At 38.6% G+C, this 22,806-nt stretch overlaps 1 protein-coding gene across 1 annotated transcript in view; it reads left to right on the top strand.

The window, feature by feature from the left end:
- The window catches only part of DNTT (DNA nucleotidylexotransferase), a 142,493-nt gene extending 119,928 nt beyond the window's left edge, over positions 1 to 22,565 (top strand). The window contains exon 11 of the mRNA XM_032770255.1: positions 22,353 to 22,565. Coding sequence (XP_032626146.1) covers positions 22,353 to 22,439 — 87 coding nt within the window. The 3' untranslated portion in view covers positions 22,440 to 22,565. The remainder of the gene's footprint in view (positions 1 to 22,352) is intronic.
- The last annotated feature ends 241 nt before the right edge of the window (positions 22,566 to 22,806 follow it).

The following is a 22,806-nucleotide window of genomic DNA, read 5'->3' on the forward strand; positions in this document are numbered from 1 at the left end:
GAGAAGATCTTATTGCCCTTATATAAATCCATGGTGTGCTCACATCTTGAATACTGCATACAGATGTGGTCTCTTCATCTCAAAAAAGATATACTTGCATTAGAAAAAGTTCAGAAAAGGGCAACTAAAATGATTAGGGGTTTGGGATGGGTCCCATATGAGGAGAGATTAAGGAGGCTAGGACTTTTCTGCTTGGAAAAGAGGAGACTAAGGAGGGAATATGATAGGGGTTTAGAACAAATAAAAGAAATTTCTTCTTCACATAGTCAACTCCTTGCCTGAGGAGTTTGTGAAGGCTAGGACTATAACAGCATTTAAAAGAGAACTAGATAAATTCATGGAAGTTAAGTCCATTAATGGCTATTAGCCAGGTTGGGTAAGGAACAGTGTTCCTAGCCTCTGTTTGTCAGAGGGTGGAGATGGATGGCAGGAGAGAGATCACTTGATCATTACCTATTAGGTTCACTCCCTCTGGGGGACCTAGCATTGGCCACTGTCGGTAGACAGGATAACTGGGCTGGATGGACCTTTGGTCTGACCCAGTATGGTCATTCTTATGTTCAAATTCCCAGTGCAAATATTCCCCTTTTCAGCTTTTCTCCTCCTCCTGTATTTTTTTTTCCTTTGGATGTCATGATTACTTGAGACGAAGTGGATGAGAAGATATTTTTTCCTTCTGGTTTTATGTTTAGTAGGGTAAAATACTGTCCCATTTGAAGTCAATGGGAGTTTTGCCACTGATTTCAACTGGGGTCAGGATTTCATCCCAAATCTCATCTTTCCTTTTTCTATATATCTGCCTGTCTCTACATTTGGGGAAAATTAAGGAGACCTTTTGGAAGCTGCCAAGGGAGATGCAGTATGTAACTTCAGAGGACAGTTTAGCTCAGTGTTAGGAAAAGAATCACCCATCTGAATGATTTGGGAATATTGAGCAGGTTCTATAGTTATTGAAAAAAAAGAGATTAAATTGATGCCATACTATCTCTGTATTTCTGGAAAACACAGGATACATTAGCTATACTTGTTCTTTGGCAAGATACCAAATAACCTTAATCATATGTATCATTGGAAAGAGCTCAGAAGAAAGATGTTTATGCTATTATATATTCATTTTATTACATAAATATCTACAGCATTCATATATGTGTGTTTAGCTATAATGTTATACAGCTATGTTTTAAAGTCAGTTTTCTTGGTGCAGCATCTGAGAATGTTTATTTCATGTCATCTTTTATTATAGGGAATGTCTGCAGTAGTCTACTTGCAGAGTTAAACAGATTCTTTAAAAACTGGATGTTAGTCTTATGTTGGCAGATGCTATGTTAAAATTATGAGGATATAGCAGTGAGACAGTCAACCTAGAGAACATCCTGATGAATTAAACATGCTGCAGCTGCAAAGTTTGCTTTAGATGTTTGCAATAATGACTGGATTAAAGATAAAGTAAACATAAAGATCCAGAGTTTATATTGATTTCCAATGTGATCAGTGTTGTTCAGATAGTCATTGCTACAATTGAACACTGAATCATTGTAAACAGATGCACATACTTTCATTTACTAAATGCTTCCAATTCTCTTATCACTTTTGGAAAAATAGCAATTACACATGTGACTCCGGGGATTAGTTTTCTTTGCACCTGGTGTGTTTTAGAAATTAGGAACTAAAATAATCTGTTTTTTTTTCCTGATAGATAAAAAAAATCTTGCATTTTCTTCCACATAAGTGCCATTTAAATAATGTTCTCTTGTTATCTTAAATGTCTAGTAAATCACATGTGATGAGTCACATTTACAAAGCCAGTTTGTAAATCCACTTACATACAAAACTAATCAAGTTATTATGTAAACAGTATTTTAGGCATTTAGCCCTTCATAACAAACAACTGACTGCATATCCAACACAAAATACAAATGTGCAACCTAACCTTGGTCTCCTTTGCTTGGTATGTTTTCTGAATAGCACGATGAATCCTGGGTTAATACTGAAAGGAAGTGGCTTTCAAGTTGTGCAAATATCTGCTCCTCCCAAACATTTTGACTGTTTTTCTTTACTAATGCCAACTTCTAGTGCTAATTTTGTGGTACCTCTCTTCAATTATTACTTGGTAATTTGTATGATTACTTAAATATATAATAATATAAACCGAGCAGTGCTATATTGCATAAAATTCAGAGCTCCACGTACCTTTCTGCTGTTAGTCATTCAGATGAGACTTTATTAAAGCAAACATAATAGGTCAGCCTAACAGTATTTGACAAAGCAGGGGTACTGTAAATATTATGTTCTTCAGGCAAAACAAGAATAAAACTAAATTGAAAGACCAACTAATCCTTAATAATAAATTTCAGTGCCTTTGTGACAAAGAATAGATTGTCAGAGAAATATATGGGGATGTAAGTGCGCTAGTCCTGATATTTTTAATGGAAATTATATTCCTCCTGTATAACAGTTCTTTATTGAACATCCTAAAACTTATCCGTGGGTGTTCACTGGGAATTTGAAATTTCCCCTTCCCCTTAGTATGCCCACAAATAAAACTTTAAAAAGTTCTCCTCCTCTTCCTGGTGCTAATTTATAATTGGCTTTCTGCACTTGTCATACAGGGTTTTTAATTATGAAAGCACTGAGAGGTGGACATTAATTTTTGTTCCTTATGTTAAAACTAGCCTTATATATTGCATCGATATTTTGATTTTATGCAGGATTTTTTTTATTTAATACATAACACTTGATTGTTTTCAAACAAAATGTCATACACATTCCATGGATAGTATGAATTTACTCTTGATATATTATTTTTCAAAATGTTACATGCCAAGAGTGTTCAACAGTGTTTTAAACGGGTGTTCAGTCTTTATTTCTCCTTCACTACAAGTACATACAATAGTATTATATGTAGGCACAAATAATATGTACTATGTGCGCACATAGGAAGGGGAGGAGAGCTGATACCTTAGGCCTGCAGATGTTTTGTTAATCTGGGTTTTAAGATACAGTAACAGGACAAGTACCTGGTACGTTCCAATATTAGCATAATTAATCAATTTTACACAGTGAAACTACTTCCTGTGATTATTCAGAGATATAATACTAACAAATCTGTTACTATAGCCCTGGACAAAAACTTTCAGCTGCAGTATTTCTGATTAAGAATAGAGGACATGTCCAACCGTAGAATGAAATGAGAATTTATCATACTGGCGTCTCTGACTTTCAAAATTTATTCATGCCTAGAATTATGAGAATAACTTCCACTGCAGTATTTTGCATCAGTACCATTACGCATGATTTTGCCTGTGGGCAATGAGTCAATGGATAATGCTTGCAATACTGCTTTTTCAATCACGCTTTGTTATAATGTCATTTCAAAGAGTCATTTTTCCCCTCTGACTTATTTGTCATCTTATTTGTACCTAGATTAGAAATAGATTGGTTCTTATTTAAGCAGGCACAGTGATGTGAATATTACTACAAAAATATCAGTTAAACATGAAATTTACATTCCTAGCATAACATAATGTCAAAGGCACTTCTAATGATTTGCCAATGGAAGTTATGATATTATCAAAGAGAGAATGCACAGCACATGCACAGTGCTGTGGGATATTACTATTGCGCTTAAGGAAATACTTCACATAACACAATTAGTACCGTGATAGTCTATAATTATCATGGAACTGTACTCATGATGGCCTCATTATTCATAAAGGTATGCAAGATTCAGAATTAAAGATGTTTCTTAATGGAAATTCCCATTTAATAATTGTTTAGGGCCTGATCTTGGCACATTTTTCTCATCAAGTAATATCTTACTGTGAAGTGGAGTATGGTATTGTACTACTCAGGGTGAGTAAGGGTGGCAAACTCAGGTCCTTAGTAGGGCTGGCCAGGAAACCAGAATTAATATTTCATAAAACATTTTGAGCTTTCAGTATTTGTTTTCATTCCAGGGCAGGACAAAACTGACACCTTCTGAAATTTTTCATGAAAAAATGAGAGGGCAAGATAAATATTTCAGAACAGTTTAATAGTCCAGCAGTTAGAACACTCGCCTAGGATGTGGGAAACCTGCTCTGCTCTTCCTAATACAAACCAAGGACTTGAAGTAGAGTTCTCAGAACCCGGGTGAGTGCCCTAGCTGCTGGGCTATTGGCTGTTCTAGGGTTTTGACCAGATCGTGCATCCTGGATCTGCAAAACCTTCCTAACTAAAGTTTTTCTGAAAACTGTGTGTTTCCGTGAAAAGATTTGGTTCAGACAAATCCACATTTTTGATAAAATATATATATAATATATATATAAAAAAATTCCCCTCTTACCCCTATGGGTGGTAAGTGTCTTCCTCAATCTCGGGTCCTCTACCAGAGGCCTGGGAGTTTGAGGGTTCTGCGCAGTATCTTAGCTGTTCCTAGCACTGCACTCTTCTGGACAGAGAGCTCTGATGTTGTTCCTGGGATCTGTTGGAGCCATTCACCCAGCTTATGAGTTACAGCCCCTAGTGCTCCTACCACCACTGGGACCACTTTGGCCTTCACTTTCCACATCCTCTCTAGTTCCTCTTTCAGGCCCTGGTACTTCTCCAGCTTCTCATTCTCATTCTCATTCTTATATCTCCAGATATGAGAAGCTGGAGATAGAGAGATATATATATGAAAAGTTCCCAACCAACTCTAGTTCTTAGAGAGGTTTGCTTTTCATTTTGTTAATTCCAGTTTTTCTACCATGGGAGATAATTGCTGCATAAAATTAACTGATATTTACTATGAATGTCAGCATTGTGTCTAGTTTTCAATGGTAATCATTTTACTGAGCTTTATTTTTAATTCCTAGGATTTCTTTTTTCTGGTATTGCCAACATAGCTATGCTTTTATAAAGGAATGAGTCATTTAGTTTGCTGAAGAAGGTTCTGATTATAAAGGTATTTGTTACAGTCACACCTGAAGAGGAGGATTTAGCCAATTGTTACAAAGCTTTAACCACCATTTTAGAAGAACAATAATGACTTGCAGAAAGTGCTGTTAAAACTTGCACTTCATGGAAAGTTGGAAGGCACTTTTCTATAATCGCTTTACATAATTTTATGTCATTTGCAACTAGAGTAAAACTGTCAGACTTAACTTTGTTGGAGCTCTGACTTGATTGTTTTCTACCACAAAACTACAATATCTTAAAAGTAAAAGGAGAGATGGTAGCTGGTTACATGAGTCATGTTTCCAAAGTTTAACCTTCAACTCTAAGGATATCTGAACAGTAGAGCTAGAGGAGATCTCACATCCATCTTCTGGAAGAAAATGGAGTCATAGACATGAAGGAACTTTGTAGGTCATCATGACCAACCATATATTTCTGTGACCAAAACCTGCCATAGAAGTCAGTGGGAATGTTATCTGATTATGGATGGTAGGATTACATCGCTCTTCAGTATATTATTATTTAAGGTTTGTACAGGTGCCTAGCACCTTAACATAAAATGAAATCCTAGTCTCTGCCTCAAAAAGCATTATAATCTAGGGTTCAAGTTATGCCTGATAGGCTCTGGTTTAAGTAGAAGGCAGCATGAAGCTGCATATCCAGGGAAGCAGTGGAAAGAGCTCTTCGGTTATGCATGAGGGAGCCATAAACAAATGTTCTTCATAATACCATCAGGAAATGTATCCTTATTCTTACCCAAATGTACTGCCCTTTGGGTTAGGAAAATATAAATTTGCTGAGATGCATGTTTGATCAACACAGTCTTCCCCTTCTTGATATCATTTACTTTCTAGTATTTTACAGTTTTCATACAGTGCTCTCATGTGGTTTCTTTAAGCTATGTAGGTTAGAACCTTCAGAGCTGTTGCACAGCTGCAGCTCATGGCTTAGTTAACAATTCACAGGTGTCAGCAAGGGCACTGTTTGGTCTGCAGGATGTTACTGGTGATGATATGCAAGAAGCAAAACTCAGCTTGACTTTTGGATCCCAGAATGACTTTGTAGGGATGTATGCAGTGTTGTTGTAACTATGTTGGTCCCAGGGTAATAGAGAGATGAGGTGAGGTAATGTCTTTTATTGGACCAACTTCTGTGGAGATAGAGACTAGTGTTGGGGCTTACACAGCGCTCTTCTTCAGGTCTGGGAAGTAAGAGAAAAAACGTCTTGTGAAGTGAGCATATTGGAGCTGGAAGAGATTGAGACACGATAAACTTACAACCCCACAATGCTATTGTCATAAACAGATAGCTAAGGGTTAATGTCTCTTTCACCTGTAAAGGGTTAACAAAGAGTGACCTGCAACACTTGACCAGAGGACCAATCAGGAGACAAGATACTTTCAAATCTCGGTGGAGGGAAGTCTTTGTGTGTGTGTTCTCTTCTTTGTCTGGTGTTCTCTCTGGAATCTGAGAGTGACCAGACGTACTACAGGCTCCCTAATTTTCTATTCAAGTAGTAAGTGCGAGTAGAAAGGCGGTTTAGTCTTTTTAATTGGTTTTCTTTATTTGCAAATGTGTATCTGGCTGGTAGAGTTTTAATGTGTATTTGGCTGGAAGTATTTTAAATTGTATTTCTGCTGGAGGAGGCTTTTCTCTAGTTTCTATAAGCTGAAAGACCCGTTATATTGCATCCTTAATTTACAGAGATTTTTACTTTTCTTTCTTTTATTAAGCTTTTCTTTTAAAGGACCTTGATTAATTGTTTCTTGGGTTAGGCTCAATAGGAATAAGTCTGTACTCACCGGAATTGGTGGGGAGACGGGAGAAGGAGCAGTGGGGAGAAAGGTGACTTTCCTCTGTGTTTTAGATTCATGCGAGCTTGAATCTGCTGTCTCTCCAGGCTAAAACCCAGGCGGAAAAGCCCTGCGGTTGGGAGAAGGTGGAGAAAACCTGTTCCCTGTGTTGTGATTCAAGGAGTTTGAATCACGGTAATCTCCTGGTGTATCCAGGGCGGGAAAGATCTGGGAGGAAGAAAGGAGGGAGAAGGGAAATGGTTTATTCCCCTTTGTTGTGAGACTCAAGGAATTTGGGTCTTGGGGTCCCCAGGGAAGGTTTTGGGGAGACGAGTTTATCAGGCACTCCAAGTCCTGATTGGTGGCAGCTTATCAGATCTAAGCTGGTAATTAAGCTTAGAGGAATTCATGCTGGTACCCAATTTTTTTTGGACTCTGAGGTTCAGATTGGGGAAAGATATCATGACAGCTATTTTTACAGAGTCATCTTGCAGAGTTGAACCATGCATATAACCCTTTCTTCTAGGGCTAATGAACCCAGTCAGATAGAATCAACGAAGAGTCCAGTGGCACCTTAAAGACTGGACTTTATGGATACAGACTAACACGGCTACCCCTTTGATACTTGACAATCAGATAGAATGTGCATATTGTGTCCAATCTGTAACAGAACCCTTCCTGGGATGTGAAGAAATTTCTTCCACTTCCCTCTCCATCATTTCTAGTGTGCACCCCTTCATTTCTTGATTTCATCTGGAAGCTGAGGCAGACATGCTAAAATACTGTGAATGTCCAGCTTCATGAGATTCTAGTCTGGTTTTATAGATAGCTGAGCCAAGGAGTTGGGAAGCATCTAACTGAACCTCTAAACCTTCTGAAATTAGGCTATCTTCTCTACTTTCTTTAGTCTTACCTTCCCAGCTCATTATCTGTGTCTCACTTGCTTGTGAAATGACATAGCAACACACTAGAGGCCAATAATTGTCGCCAGTATAATAAAATCCACTATATATAGAAATTACTACTTCTTTATGATTGCTTTACTGGGCTGTGTCTATGGGTGTATAGTTACATATAGTTCACTTTTTTTGCCATAGCTGTGTACTATGAGTTTATATTTAATCTGTCCCCCAGTATTGCCCTCCTCAGTCCAAATTTTTTCCTATTGTGTTCTCTTACTAACATGCTCCCTTTTTGAACTTTTCATTAATGTTATTCTTTTGTAAGTGCTTTTTTTGGTGGTAGGGGGGGACCCAAGTTCCCCAGGCTCCTGAGTCTAGGATAAGTTTAATTGAAATCAATATTGAACAAGAAAAATAATCATTTCAAAGTGCTATTTTGAAACTCATAAAACTTGAATGTCAATAAACGGAATGTCCAATTATTTGTGCCGTGAACTTTGGTTAATGTTTTATCACTCAGTCCATGTAGCCTGATTACCTCTGTTCCAAGTGACCTTTGTCTGGGAACGGAAAGTGTGTGCAGCAGATATTGAACATATGTTCTCTCCACCCTTCCTTTTCTCTCTCAGGTACTCCTTCAGAGTCAATCTGTTTGACAGTAGTGCTTGCCTCCTCATATCTAAAACCTCCTAGTCAGCTCTATGCTTTGGTCTGGCTTGGAACATTATCTTTTTTTGAAGGAACACTCTTCTTGCCAGAGGTTGACTTTTCTGTCACCTCAGTGTTTAATGGTTTTCATGCTTGCTCTTGGTTGTGAGCCTAATGGGGACTTGTGATGCAGAACAGGCCTCTGAGGTGAACAGCAGAAGTCTGCTTACAGGCTTTCAGGAGGCTTATTTGCTAGGGTTCACAAAAAGGCCATGCAGTTCACTGCAGTCTAAAGAAAAAGGCTTTCACATTTTCCCTAGTTAATTGACTTTTAATTATTTTGCAATGACAAAACATGGGTGGCAGTGTAATTTTTGGCTTCCCTTTGACAAGTGTTTACAAGGGCTACAGCAATCTGTGATTATATCATGTCATGTAGTTGTAACAGTTTGCTGTTATCTGCATCTCTTCTGGGATTTTTTCACCACTCAACACAATGGCAAGTATTGATAGCTTATCTCGTGGGTCATTTTTTTTTCTTTTTTGCTGTAATTTTTTAGGCTGACCAAGTTTGTATGACTAGAAAAGCAGTCTGATTGTATTTTCTTTAAAAAATTGGAACAGGAATTAAAAAATATTCATATATAGTTTAAAGCAAGAAATGTTGAAAATATCATTTTTTTTTATTCAGTTGTTCCAAGCGAGGGGTAATCAACAGGCAGACTGTGGGCCAAATCCGGACCACCAGATGCTTTTGAATGGACCACAAAATCTTTTCATTTACTACTTGCTGTTTTGTTTTTATTTTCTTCCCTGGAGTCTGGACCTTGATTATACCTTGACCAAGAAATGTGGACTTTGGCAAAAAAAAAAAATTGACTATCCCATATCTACAGTTTTGTAAAGCCAAATGCATGTACAAACTTTTTCTTATGTTCTTGTCCGATCTCCCCTTATATACCCCTTGTTAACAGTGTTGTCCATGGTAGGCAACTAAATTATTATAACAGTTCCTTCTCACTGTTGTTCTTGAAGCTATTCTTCATTGTGCTCCATTTGTGATTCTTTCTCCAAAAAGAAAGACACGGAAATCAAGATCTTTTGCCTTCCAGCTCCCAAAACATAACTTCTACATGCGAGAGCATTTTTCACTGCTCTGTGGCATATTGTTTTTACTGTACTCTATTTCTCTCTGTCTAGTGGATTTGTATCTTGTCAATCCTGGGAACATTCATTTGGCTCTCAAAATATGAAATAACTGGAATTGCATTAGTATAACTGGAGTGCGTGCACACACACACATAATAGGTTTGTACCCAAGAACTGTTTCTAATTTCTGGTAGGCAGAAATCCTTGCGGCAAAATGTAACCCTCAAATGATTTTTCCCCCTACAAAGGGGGCCAAAAGGATGCTGGTTTAATTTTATATGTGAAACTTTTCACCCAATTTTGTTAACTGCTAAGATAATTGAAAAGTGTCTGTTTCTTGGTCTGTTTTTAACTTTTACCCTCCAGCAAATCTCATCTGTGTTTTTGCAGAATTTGATGTGTAAGCCCAATACTCTCTCTTCCTTAAAAGTCTGATAACTGAAAAAGGGACTAAGTTCAGGCTTTTGAGAGACTGTTTCTTTCTTTCTCAATCTTTTGTGGGTTAGAAGAAATTGCTTTAGGCTAATGTCACATATTACGTTTAATAATACATCAAGCAAAAAATCTATGAACTGCAGTTACCTTTTAGAAAGACGTTGACAGTGGCTGTCTTCTCTGTTCTTTCAGATAAGCACACTGATAATGGTGACTCTTGCACCTGTTGAAGCTTGCTTTCTTATGTCCATTATTGATGTCTCTAAGGTTTTTAACAGATGTTAAGTGGTCTGAGGCAGCCACTTTATTGTTGCCATAACCCTACTCTCGTAAAGTGTAATTACTGGATATGCTGAAGAGAGCTGCAGCAGTTTTTAAAAAATACTAGAAAAGCTATAATAGAACATAAAAACTTCAGTGCTTTTTGTTGAAGACAAGGTGTTTTCCAAATATTTTTCCTGCAATAAAATAGAATCTTTTTTTAGTCAAATATCTGAATTCCTTTGAGGTGATACACAGGGGTGTGGGTCTAAAAATAATTACATAATGTTTTAAAAAATCTCCGATGCAGGTAAAGAAATCATGGGTGCAGCCTGAGGCTTGCACATACTGTTCAAGTATCAAGTGAGTCTTTCATCAGGAGGATTTTTTTAAGCATAAGTGAAAGAAAAGAAATTTTATCCTGTGTAAAAATCATCAGCCCTTCTACACTGTTCAGTGCCTTAGCTCATCAAGAGTGTTTGCACATTAACATAGATGAACACACGAGCAAGTGAAAGATCTTTATTGGGAAGGCAGATGATTCTTTCTCTACTAATACAAATATATCTAAGTACATTTTAATTTGGAAATAAAACCAACTGCAACACTGAAAGGGATATATATATATGGGAGCCTTGCAGAGGAGAAAGAAGAACTGTGGAAGTGCTGGAGAGATTGAAAGATAGAAATAACGGGATCTAGGAAATGAGAGACTTTCCGAAGGCAGGAGAGGGAAGGAGATACTGGGATGAGGGCGGGGAAGGGGCAAACGAAAACCAACAGGAAATAGAAAGAGATGCAACAAGGGGAAAATTCGAGATGGAGTAATCGTCATCCTGGGACCAGAATGATTTTAGGAAAATGCCATATTTTGGAGAAAAAGGGAAGCCCTTTGTAAAAGACTGATTTAATTAAAAATGGCTCCTCAGAGTCCTAGAATGTTAGTGTAAACTACACTCACCGGTGTGTTTCATCAGTAGTCTTGGTGAAGATGGCTTAGTTGGCAGAGGCAACTGAAGTCAGTTAAACACTATATCAATATTATTTATAACATCGATACTGCATCCACGGTACTTATGTTTCTCATTTACCATGTTTCCCTTAGTTCATCTTACGTACCTTAAAAAAAACTTCAGCCTATGAGTACTTGCCTGTTACAATGAACATTTGGTCAGGTCAGAAATGCCTACCAGTCAGACTTCATATAGTTTGACTGGGACCTTCAAAGTTTTTTTTTTTTGTTTTTTTTCTGACTGAGAAGTTTGATCTTACATCCTAATTTATTTAAAAAGTAAAAAAAAGAACATTCAGATGAGAAATAAGCTGGTGCCCTAACAAGTTGTTTGTTTTTACTGTGATTCTTTCTACAGCAAATACATCTCACATTTGAATGCTTAATTTGGTAAGTGCCAAAGTGAGTTAAGTATATTATTTTGCCAGTTAGACTGTGATTGTAGGAAACTAGCCATTTCAGCTCTCTGGTTAGCTTTGTTTACCCTTGGCAATTACTTAGGTTTCCATTTGATTAGTATACTAATAATGCTGCACTTGTTTTTCTGCATCCATAGTCATAAGAACATAAAAATGGCCATAATGGGTCAGACCAATGGTCCATTTATTCTGTCTTATGACAGTGTACCGTGCCACATGCTTCAGAGGGAATGAACAGAACAGGGCAATTATTGAGCGATCCACGCCCAGGTGTCCAGTCCCAGCTTCTGGCAGTCAGGGGTTTAGGGACTCTAAGAGCACGGGGTTGCATCCTTGACCATGTGGGCTAATAGTCATTGATGGATCTATCCTTCACGAATGTATCTAATTTTTTTTAAGCCATTATACTTTTGCCTTCACAACATCCCATGGCAACAGGTTCCACAAGTTGACTGTGTGATATGTGAAGAAGTACTTCCTTATGTTTGTTTAAACCTGCTGCCCGTTGATTTCATTGGGTGACTGGTTCTTGTGTTATGTAAAGGGGTAAATAACACTTCCTTATTTACTTCCTTCATACCATTCATGATTTATAGACCTCTATCATATCTGCTATTAGTTGTCTCTTTTCTAAGCTGAATAGTCCTAGTCTTTTTAGTCTTTCCTCAGATGGAAGCTGTTCCATACTCCCTAATCATTTTTGTTGCCATTCTCTGTACTTTTTCTTTTTCCATTTCTAATATATCTTTTTTTGAGATAGGGTGACCAGAACTGCATACAGTATTCAAGGTGTGGGCGTACCATGGACTTTATACAGTGGCTTTATGATATTTTCTGTCTTATTATCTCTCTCTTTCCTAATGGTTCCTAACATTCTGTTAGCTTTTTTGACTGCCGCTGCACACTGAGCTGATGTTTTCAGATAACAATCTACAATTACTCCAATTCCCAGACTCCAGTTTTTATTAGGACATCTTGATTGATTCCACCGGATGACTGTGCTTTGGTTCATGTAGCCCTGCTACCCTTAAATGAGAATTGCAGTGAGTGAATAGATAATTTATAGATATTTATATTTCTGTTAGTGGTGAGGATGCCATTTGGACAAGGGAGGGCAGATAGAGAACAAATAAATGAACAGCCTTGCACTTTTGCTCTAACCAATCAGTCATGGTCTAATGTTTAAATTGTAGATCTTTGAAGATGTCAGTGTGTTACTCCTGTAACTTGCCATTTAATGCACTGGCCTTTCATGTCTGGATAAGTAGTTTCAAATCTCAAAGACTGCAAGGGCTTTGTTTAGTTCTGAATAGATATTGTAAAGGGATCAAACTGACATAATATCTTGGAAGATATATCCATAGTAAAGTGACAGATGGTGTGCAAATTGCTGTGCAAGATACATTTGAGCTGCATTATAGTATCCTAGGGAGACCATGTTTTCCCAAAGGCCTGGTCTACACTACTGGGTTAGGTCAAATTTAGCTGTGTTAGATCGATTTAAAAATGACTGAGTCCGCACAACCAACCCTGTTCCATCGACCTAAAGGGCTCTTAAAATTGACTTCTCTACTCCTCCCCGACTAAGGGAGTAGTGCTAAAATCAACCTTGCTGGGTCAAATCTGGGGTAATGTGGATGCAAATCAACAGTATTGGCCTCTGGGAGCTATCACAGAGTGCTCCATTGTGACCGTTCTGGATAGCACTTTGAACTCCAGAGCACTAGACAGGTACACAGGAAAAGCGCCGGGAACTTTTTAATTTAATTTCCTGTTTGGTCAGCATGGCGAACTCAGCAGCACAGGTGACCATGCCATCCCCGCAGAATTGTAGGCTGTAGAATGTTTTTACGCTCCCCCTATTATCTCTGTCCCTGAGGCTTTCGTAGATTAGAAGGTGAAAAAAAGCACTCACGATTACATGTTTTCCGAGCTTATGCAGTCCTCCTGCACTGATAGGACACAGCTTAATGCATGGAGGCATTCAGTGGCAGAGGCCAGGAAAGAATTAAGTGAGCAGGAAGTGAGGAGGCAAGACATGATGCTGAGGCTGTTGTGGGAGCAAATGGACATGTTGGAGCTGCAGGAAAGCCAACAAGAGCACAGACCCCCGCTGCATTCACTGTATAACCGCCTACCCTCCTCCCCATGTTCCACAGCCGCTCCACTCCAGAGGATGGCCCAAGCAACAGAAGGCTGTCATTCAAAAAGTTTGATTTTTAGTGTGGCTACAATAAGCAATGTGGCCTTGTCCTTCTCTCCTCCCCCACCCCAACCAGGTTAGCTTGTTCGTTATCTCATTTTTCTTTTTAATTAAGAAAGAAAGAATGCAGTTTCAAAACAATAGTTACTTTGTTTCGAGAGGGGGGAGGTTGGTTGGCTTACAGGAAATTAAAATCAACAAAGGGGGCAGGTTTGCATCAAGGAGAAACACACACAACTGTCACACCGTAGCCTGGCCAGTCATGAAACTGGTTTTCAAAGCCTCTCTGATGTGCAGCCCACCTTGCTGTGCTCTTCTAATCGCCCTGGTGTCTGGCTGCTCAAAATTGGATACCAGATGATTTGCCTCAACCTCCCCCCCCGCCATAAACATCTCCCCTTACTCTCACAGATATTATGGAACACACAGCAAGCAGCAATAGCAATGGGAATGTTGGTTGCACTGAGGTCTGACAAACAGCACTGCCTGACTCCAAAGGCACATTCTACCACCATTCTGCACTTGCTCAGCCTATAGTTGAACTGCTCCTTACTACTGTCCAGGCTTCATGAGCCATGGGAGCAAGGGGTAGGCTGGGGTAGGTGCAATCACGTGGTGCTGCCAGATGGGAGAGCAGTCTGAGGCAGAAGCCTCTAGCTTGCATGATATTCCAGGCAGGACTGAATCTCCATGAGATGAAACTTAAAGAAGAGAATGGCCTGGAGTCTCTGGCTCCCATTCAGTGCTCTAAGAGGAGGATGGCCATGTCTGTCCTGGTGCCCCTGATCGACTTCACTGAGGAGGATTCCAAGGAGTCCTCCCAGAACAGCAGTACCACGTCTGCCAGCAGCACCCAGGAGGACCAGAACAGATCCCCTGAGCTCGTCGCTGGGGAGCAGGAGAGTAGAGTTGGAGGGGAGGTGGTGAAGCCATACACCATGCCCCGGAGGCTGCTAGGAGACAGGCAGGAAAGATATTCCCAGAACTCCCTGCCAAGCTACATGTCCGATGAGGACAGGTACCGGTCCTACTGCTGCAAAGGCAAGGAGCTGCTGCAGGTGCTTCTGTGTTGAATGCTTGGAGGTCCTGGTAGGGCAAGGTGCCTCGGCCAAGGCAAAAGAGCAAGAGCCCTGGAGCTGTTACATGTGTCAACCACAGAAGAGCTGTGGGATGTTACAGCACCGATTGGACTGGAATGTACCGCTTCAGGACTTCTTCACCAGTGACAAAGGACAGGAATATAATGCACCTAAAATCTAAAAAGGCCTGTAAATTTCCCAGAGTCACTACCCTTGATTACAGAACATCAATGATTGCATTAGCTACTTGGATCACAGCAACCTCCACAGTAGACTTGCCCATAACAGTGCTGACGGTGAGCTGAGCGAGCTCAATGCTTGCCATGGTATAGCGTCTGCACAGGTAACCCAAGAAAAGAGGCACAAAATGATTGTCTGCTGTTGCTTTCAGAGGGAGAGGTGACTGACAACATGTACCCAAAACCATCTGCAACAATTTTTTTGCCCCATCAGGCATTGGGAGCTTAACTCAGAATTCTAATGGGTGGCGGAGACTACGGGAACTGTGGGATAGCTACCCACTATGCACCACTCCGTAAGTTGATGCTAGCCATGGTAGTGAGAACTCACTCCACCGACTTAATGAGCTTAGTGGGGACATATGCAATTGACTGTGTAAAATCAATTTCTAAAAATCGACTTCTATAGCATCAACCTAATTTTGTAGTGTAGACATACCCAAAGGGGAAAATGGGACAAAACTGATTTGAAAATAGCTCATTTCCAGGCACACTGAGCAATAGACTCCTAGGTTTGTAAATGGAAGTCCATCTACATTTTTCTATCTATTCATTTGTTACTGTCTTGCTTACTCCCACTGTGATGACTCAAGTAGTGCTGGAGCTGTTATGAGTATATTGTCTGCCTGGTATTTATCCAATATATTGAAAATACTGTAAAAATAGTAATAATTATGCTGCCAATTAAATTTAACTTTTTAATAATTTTAAAATGAATGGAAAATGTGTACTAATTAAGTTAATGTAGGTAGATGTCACATACCACCTTGTACATGAAAATTACTGAGTGTAAATCAGGTTTAAATGAGAAAATCACTGAGAACGCTATACACAAGAGTTTTTCATTTCAGAATATATAAGCATTTTCGGATACAAAGGGAAGACTGGAATGAGTACATGCATGATATTCTCTGATGCACACCTAAAAGTCAAAGCTAGGCTAAACACTGCATATTTTCTTTGCAATTTGTTAAACTATTCTCAAAAATATTTTTTCTGTTTTTCCTCCACAATCTGATCAGTAAAAAAAAGTATGTGAGAACCAGATCTTTCATAGACCTCAAAGTCTAGGGCCTCAAGGGGTCTTGTATCCCAGTTGGCATTCTGCCTCCACCTTCTCCATATTTTATAGGTTCCATGGGATAATGTAACCCAATACTGTGCCATTGCATTTTTACAGGTCTAATAGTTTCAGCAGCTAAAGAGCCAATGCTACCTTAAGTGTAGGAAAAATGAGGTATGGGACCAGATGCTTCACTCTGGGAAAGATCTTGGCTGTATAAGCCAAGCAAGATCAAGTATGAGACTCCCAAATAATATTGAAGGGTAGTGGTGAGGGGCAGTATGTGTAGTTTAAAATGAGAGCTAATGGCTTTTTGGTGGCATATGTGAACCAAGCTGGTGGTCTTAGTCTACTGTTTTCTAAGGAACTAGGGTCTAATCCTCATCATGGATGGTATTATCATCTTAATTAGCAGTACCCCATATAAGCCAATTATTTAAATAATGGGTACAGAAAAAATGAACAGCTGATCCTTCCACCAGATGACTCCTGTTCAGGATTAAGGAACGTAATTGAGGAATGCGTGAGAGCTTACTCTGGGGACCTCACTTTCCAGTGCTGTTAGTTTGACATCTTTTGCAAGAACTAAATCCACTTTTATTAATTGGATGATGTCTGTTGGGTGCTATGAAATTGTAAGTGCTAGGTGGGTATTTTATGAGTTAAGTCGTGGCATACAAGCTCACTTCTGAACTGCTGAGGTGGGAAACAATCTGAGGTAAAGTCCTATAGTGAGGGATGTTTATCTTATGTAACATTTTCTAGTACCTCTTTTGATCAGTATTCTTACTCTACATTATTTATAATAATAGTGAGATGTACTGGTAGGTTTGCATGGAACAGATGTGAATTTGTGTCTATTTTGAATGCTAACTGAGTGAACACAGTTGACAGGTCAGGGTGTCTTTGCAATGACTACAACCTATTAGAAATAGAAGGCCAGGTAAAGAATCATAATCTCATGCCAGATATTCAAGGACAACACTGTATGTTTGTGCCTTAAACCCTTTTACAAAACTTGCACTCTTAAAAAGTAACTCATACAAGCATCTAACTAGGTTAGTATAACTGAAATTATGGGGTTTCTTACAGACTAGACCTATTGGACAGTATCTACAGGCTGGTTTTAATTTGAATATTTTAGAAAGTCCTTTGCTTTTTATTTGTATAAAAACTATTTCCACATGGTGATCTTCACCAATCTCTGCTTTCTTTGGACCATCTTACCCTTCTACCTGTATTGTATTGGATGAATTGCCCTTTACATGCTGACGATAGGGTGACCAGATGTCCCAATTGTATAGGGACAATCCCGATTGTTGGGTCTTTTCTTATATAGGCTCCTATCCCTCCCATCCCGATTTTTCGCATTTGCTGTCTGGTCACCCCAGCTGAGGAACTAGTAGGTCTGTATATGTGTTGGCCTAGTCAAGAGACTGGACAAAAAATGATTAATGTTACACACAAAAGTTCTCTGTAAAATGGAAGAAGAGAGTCTGTGAGCCACAGACATGGAAAGAACCAGAATGCTTTAAAACTCTTCATGTTATTTAAATGATACCTATAACCCCCTGCAAAAATTGCCTCTCATTCCCAAAAGCAGCACACCCATATGATTTATTTAACTAATACTATAATTCTTATTTAGATATTGATGTTGTTGTCTAGCTGGTTTCATAGAATTAAATGAGTTTAAAAAAGGTAATAATAAAAATAGCATGACATCTGATTGAACTTTGGGAATCAGGAATTAGGAAATCATCAAATGGTGCTTCACAATTTATTACAGATCTTATTGATCATTAATGCCAAAATGAAAAATAAGAAGGAGCAATTCACACAAGAAAACATTTGAAAGGTAGATTAATCTGCATTAAGTGTAGTTAATGGTCATGTTTGCAACCACAATTTTAATATTTCCATCCACTGGAATAACAGAATTGATCAAATGGGATAAGAGGCAAGAGATACTAGCTGCTGCAACCCATTGTTTTTTGTAAGTTTAATTGATGATGATGATGATTGGGAAAGCAGCTTGGTTCTGTTGACCTTTGGTAAAAAGCTGCAAAAAATTCACAAGAAGACAGGCAGTTCATTATTTACTTCTTCTGAGCAAAAAGGACTGTGTGTGTGTGGCAGGGGGGGAGAACCAGGAGTAGAGGAGAAACAAAAAGGAAAAGAACAGGGTTGATTGCTGATTGTAATAATCAAATATGCATCATTGTATTAGTTCAGTACAGATTGACAAAGAGGCAGCATAATAGGTTATGATTTACATTAATACCACTCAAACAGCTAAAGTAGTTGGCAGGTACCAACTAGAGATTAATTTAGAGACATGGGCTGTAGCTACTAAGAACAGTTGTCAGCATCAACTTCTTGTATTAAAAAATTCCTGTCAAGCAAATGAGATGAGTAGTACTCATAAATATGCTATTTCTGTAAATAGGGTGAGAGAACAAACTTAAAAGTGCAATTCTATTGTGCAACAGAAATGGCAAATAGTTTGAGGTCCAGAAGATATGAAGTGCTTCCACTAAAGACCACCCACACATTTTAAGAACACATCTCGGGTTTCTGCAATTATTCATGGATGTTTTTTTTAAAAAAAATCATCCAAGTCCCATCCTCCCACATGGAGGCGGAAAAATATCATTATTTTGCCTGCTTTTTGATTTTTTAATTGGATGATTTTAGCAGTTTGTTAAACTGAAAAATCTTTATTATACAGTCAAAACACAGTGCACTCAGCATTTATGTAAAAATTAATATTTGATAATCTCACTCTATTGTGAGACAGTGCTGCAGATATGCCGTGATCCATTCATGTTTTCCTCTCTCCCCTTATCCACAAGTGAGTGACAAAATCCTGCCTTTTAGAAATTACTCAATAAAAGAGAAAGGAGACAAGTAGGCTTAGGAAAATGTGGGTCCCTCCAATTACCATGATCATCAGAATACCTAGTTGGTTACCCTCCCACATTTCAAATAATAGTGGATGGTAGGTGCCACTAGGTTTTTGATGTTATTCCCAGAAGTACTGCAGCAGCCCAGAAAGTAGCACTGTTGTTTGGAAATGTGTTGCAGTTTTGGAAGGCTGCACACCTGATGTTTTGTAACTCAGTTGTAATATATCATTTTCTGGAGAAGAAATATCTGGGATGCCATTATAGTATTGGGCAAAGATTTAATGGATACTTAGGATGTTGTCTTCTTGGATTTTGTCTTTTCTGTCATTTCTACATTTCCCCCTATATGGGAAAGAATATCTTTTTCTGATGAGGTTTTTTTGTATCTCTCTCGCTTATTTCAGAACATAAGATTTAAACTAAATTTAAAAAGTAATGGAACATAATGGGCTTGTGTTTGAAAAGTAGCCTCTGTTATTGCAGATACAATTTTTAATATAATTAAAATTGATGCTTGATAATTGCTGCATATTTATACTGTAGAAAATAGATTTCCAACTCTGTGCCTGTAGGCACCTTGCCAGTGTTTGGATGTTTTATATGCTATAAACTTCACATGCAAAAATTGGAGGTAGGACAGTCCCCCTCCCCCATTAAAAATCAGGACTCCATGCTTATTATTATTATTATTTTATTATTATTAAAACAAAAATGAGTGTCAAGCTTCTTCCATTTGGAGCAAAAGAAATCTCTGAACCAGTGGGCCAAATCCTTCCCTTGAGTTTTAACGTAGAGTATCAGGGTTGGAAGGGACCTCGGGAGATCATCTAATCCAACCCTCTGCTCAAAGCAGGGCTAATCCCCAGACAGGTTTTTGCCTCATATCTCTAAGTGCCTCCTGAAGGATTGAACTCATAACCCTGGGTTTAGTAGGCCAATGCTCAAACCACTGACCTATCCCTCCTTCTCCATGATTTACTTGCAATGGATATCTCCTTAGACATACAGACATAGTTATGTTATGAGGGAAACAATTCTACATACCTTGTGAAGTTTTGTTGCCATTATGTACAAATCATGAACCATCAATATACATAGTACTAGGTCTAAACAGGGGAAAGTGTTATTGAAATCAATGGATCTACATCTGTTTACACCAGGGCCAAATGTAAAGCCAGTGGAAAAGCTGCCACTGTCTTCGGTGGGCTTTGGATCAGGCCCGTAGTACAATGAAATTGGTACACAAACATTCCCAGTAACAACTGTGGAATAAAGATAAAATAATTGGATTACATGACTTAACCAAGTAGATCCCATGCCTGGTAGGAACCAGTGTAGACAGGCTGCACCAGGGAAGTAGAGACCAACAAAAAGTAAATGGGTTTAAAGAGATCTGGCTATAAAATTTTGTGCAGTTTCTAAAAATATCTTTATATTCAAAATTATATACAGTTAATATAGAATAAATACTTGCTATTTATTTAATAGAGAATACATGAGTATTAATTAGAATGTCTGGATGTTTGCACATTAAGATGAGTTTGTTTCCAGTTCAGAAAAATGTTAAACACGTTATACACTGTTACACAACGTGACAGTAATTTGCTGAAAGAGAAATGACTTAGGTTCCTTGAATAGGTTCAACTGCATACTGAGAGAACTTTACATAAATACCTTGTTAGTAGCTTGATAATTTTGAAACGGTGAAATGGGAACCACATATCTTTTCCTCTGTTAAGTTCACTGGAACTTTAAAGGATTATAGTTTCATTCTGAAGTGTCTAACTTCTGCCATTTGATTTAGCCCTCAAACCTTTCTAGAACATTGAACTGTCTCTCATTCTGTTCTGTAGTCCTGCAAAACAGCTGTTAAAAAAGTTGCTAGTTTGACTGACCTAGCTGTTGAAGCTGATCTGTGTCAATGAAATATGGGCCCAAGCTGCAAAAATTGGATCCAGATCTTAATTTCAAACACCCCAACAAAGAAAGTGTTGTACTTAGACTTTGATTCAGTTGGATCTATGCTGAAAGTAGGACCTAACTGAAATATGGAACACATTCAAGTTTGGGTGCTCAATTCTTCACTGAGCAAAGCTTGGGCACCAGAAAGGGTGGGGCTGACAGGGACCCTATTGTAGCTCCCTGATTCTGTTTTACGTGACCCTGGCATGACTGAAAGTTGCATAGGCCTAGCTTTAAACTGTGCTGATGGTGGTAAACCTTTTATGAACAAAGAATCCAGGTGTGGAGAAATCTTGCTCTTCCACACTCCCTACCCTTCCCTCTCTTCCCCAGATCTCGTCCTAGTCTTTTCTCCCTACCCGCTGTGTGCCCCTTCCCCCCATTGTGTTCTCCAGCTAGGTTAAGTTCATTTTGTCCTGCAAAGTGAACTTGGTGGACCAGAGACTCTGGCCCTGGATTCTTAATGGACCCAAAGTTTGAGGTTGTTCAGATCTGGGGTTCTGATTAAAGCACATTTGAACTATACAGCACTCCCAGGTGATAGTGGTAACTCCTCCAAATGATGGGGTCCACACTATATTTTAATGTTCATCTGCACTGCAAGCTTTGTATCTTTAACTGATACAGCACCACAGTTATGAAAACAGTACACAACTACCACTTAGCTGTCAGATTTTATAGTTTTCTTTCTTTAAAGAGTAAATGCTTACTCCTGGTTTCTGTGCCAGCATGTTACAATATAAAATACCCATATGTAAAAGCAAATGTGAATTTTATGGTAACAACTTTATTGGGGAAAAATTCTAACTGTAGCTGCCTAGTCCCACAAAATTTCCAGCCCAGTTTTCCAGGCACATGACATTTCTTTGTATAAGTAATGGGAATTAGGAAAGCTCTGACATGCTGAGTTTGGCCATAATTAGTGTAACTGTGTGGAATTGGCTTGAACACATCTTTTGAGAATAGTGCTATTTTCCTATATATGACACTGATGAGATTATTAGGAAAGTCGACCCTGGAGGAAAACCTTAACTTTCATTTAAAAAATGAAGTCCTAATCCTTATGCAGTTAGCCTTGAAATGTAAATCAGCACAAAAAGATGTAAACTAGTCACTGGGGTTGAAAGCAACAAGCAGTTTGGCTCCACTTTTGCAGGATAAGGAATCGGTCTGCTTACCGTCTCCCACATTCTGAGGTCATCACTGTGCAGATTGATGTGGTAATAGAAAAAAGAGTTGCTTATGGGTGGGAGTGAGGGTGGAGAAGGCAAAAAAATGACTAACCTAAGTTTCAAAAAGCAAATGCATTAATTTAAATAATCAAAAATGATCATACTAACCTTTCCCCCCACCTTTTACAGAGGATATTTCTCAAAGCCAAAAGCGAGGAAGAAATTTTTGCACATCTTGGCTTGGATTACCTTGAACCATGGGAAAGGAATGCGTAAAAAGATTTGCCAATGTTCTTTCATCAGTACACAGCTGTGGTAATCTTACAGTTTTTATTAGTGCTCATCATTGTAGTATCTTTCTGAATTAGCTATCTATGTGACAAGTGAAAATGTGTCTTTATTAGTGATTAAATTATTAGTTAGAATTCATGATAGATACTGATGTTTTGTGGGTTCCTAGAAAGAATACCTATTTAAGCCCCGAAAGCTTCTGTTCCTGAGCTGTGCAGTAGGCAGAGCTTGAGTTACCACAGTGTTACTCCAATTTTATGCTGATGGATTTGCATTATAACCACTGGAATAAAACTATAAAGTATTGCAGCAGTGAATCAGAGTGTAAATACACACTTGGCTGAGCTCGTGG

Source organism: Chelonoidis abingdonii, chromosome 15 (assembly GCF_003597395.2).
Source record: "Chelonoidis abingdonii isolate Lonesome George chromosome 15, CheloAbing_2.0, whole genome shotgun sequence".
NCBI classification, from domain to species: domain Eukaryota; kingdom Metazoa; phylum Chordata; order Testudines; family Testudinidae; genus Chelonoidis; species Chelonoidis abingdonii.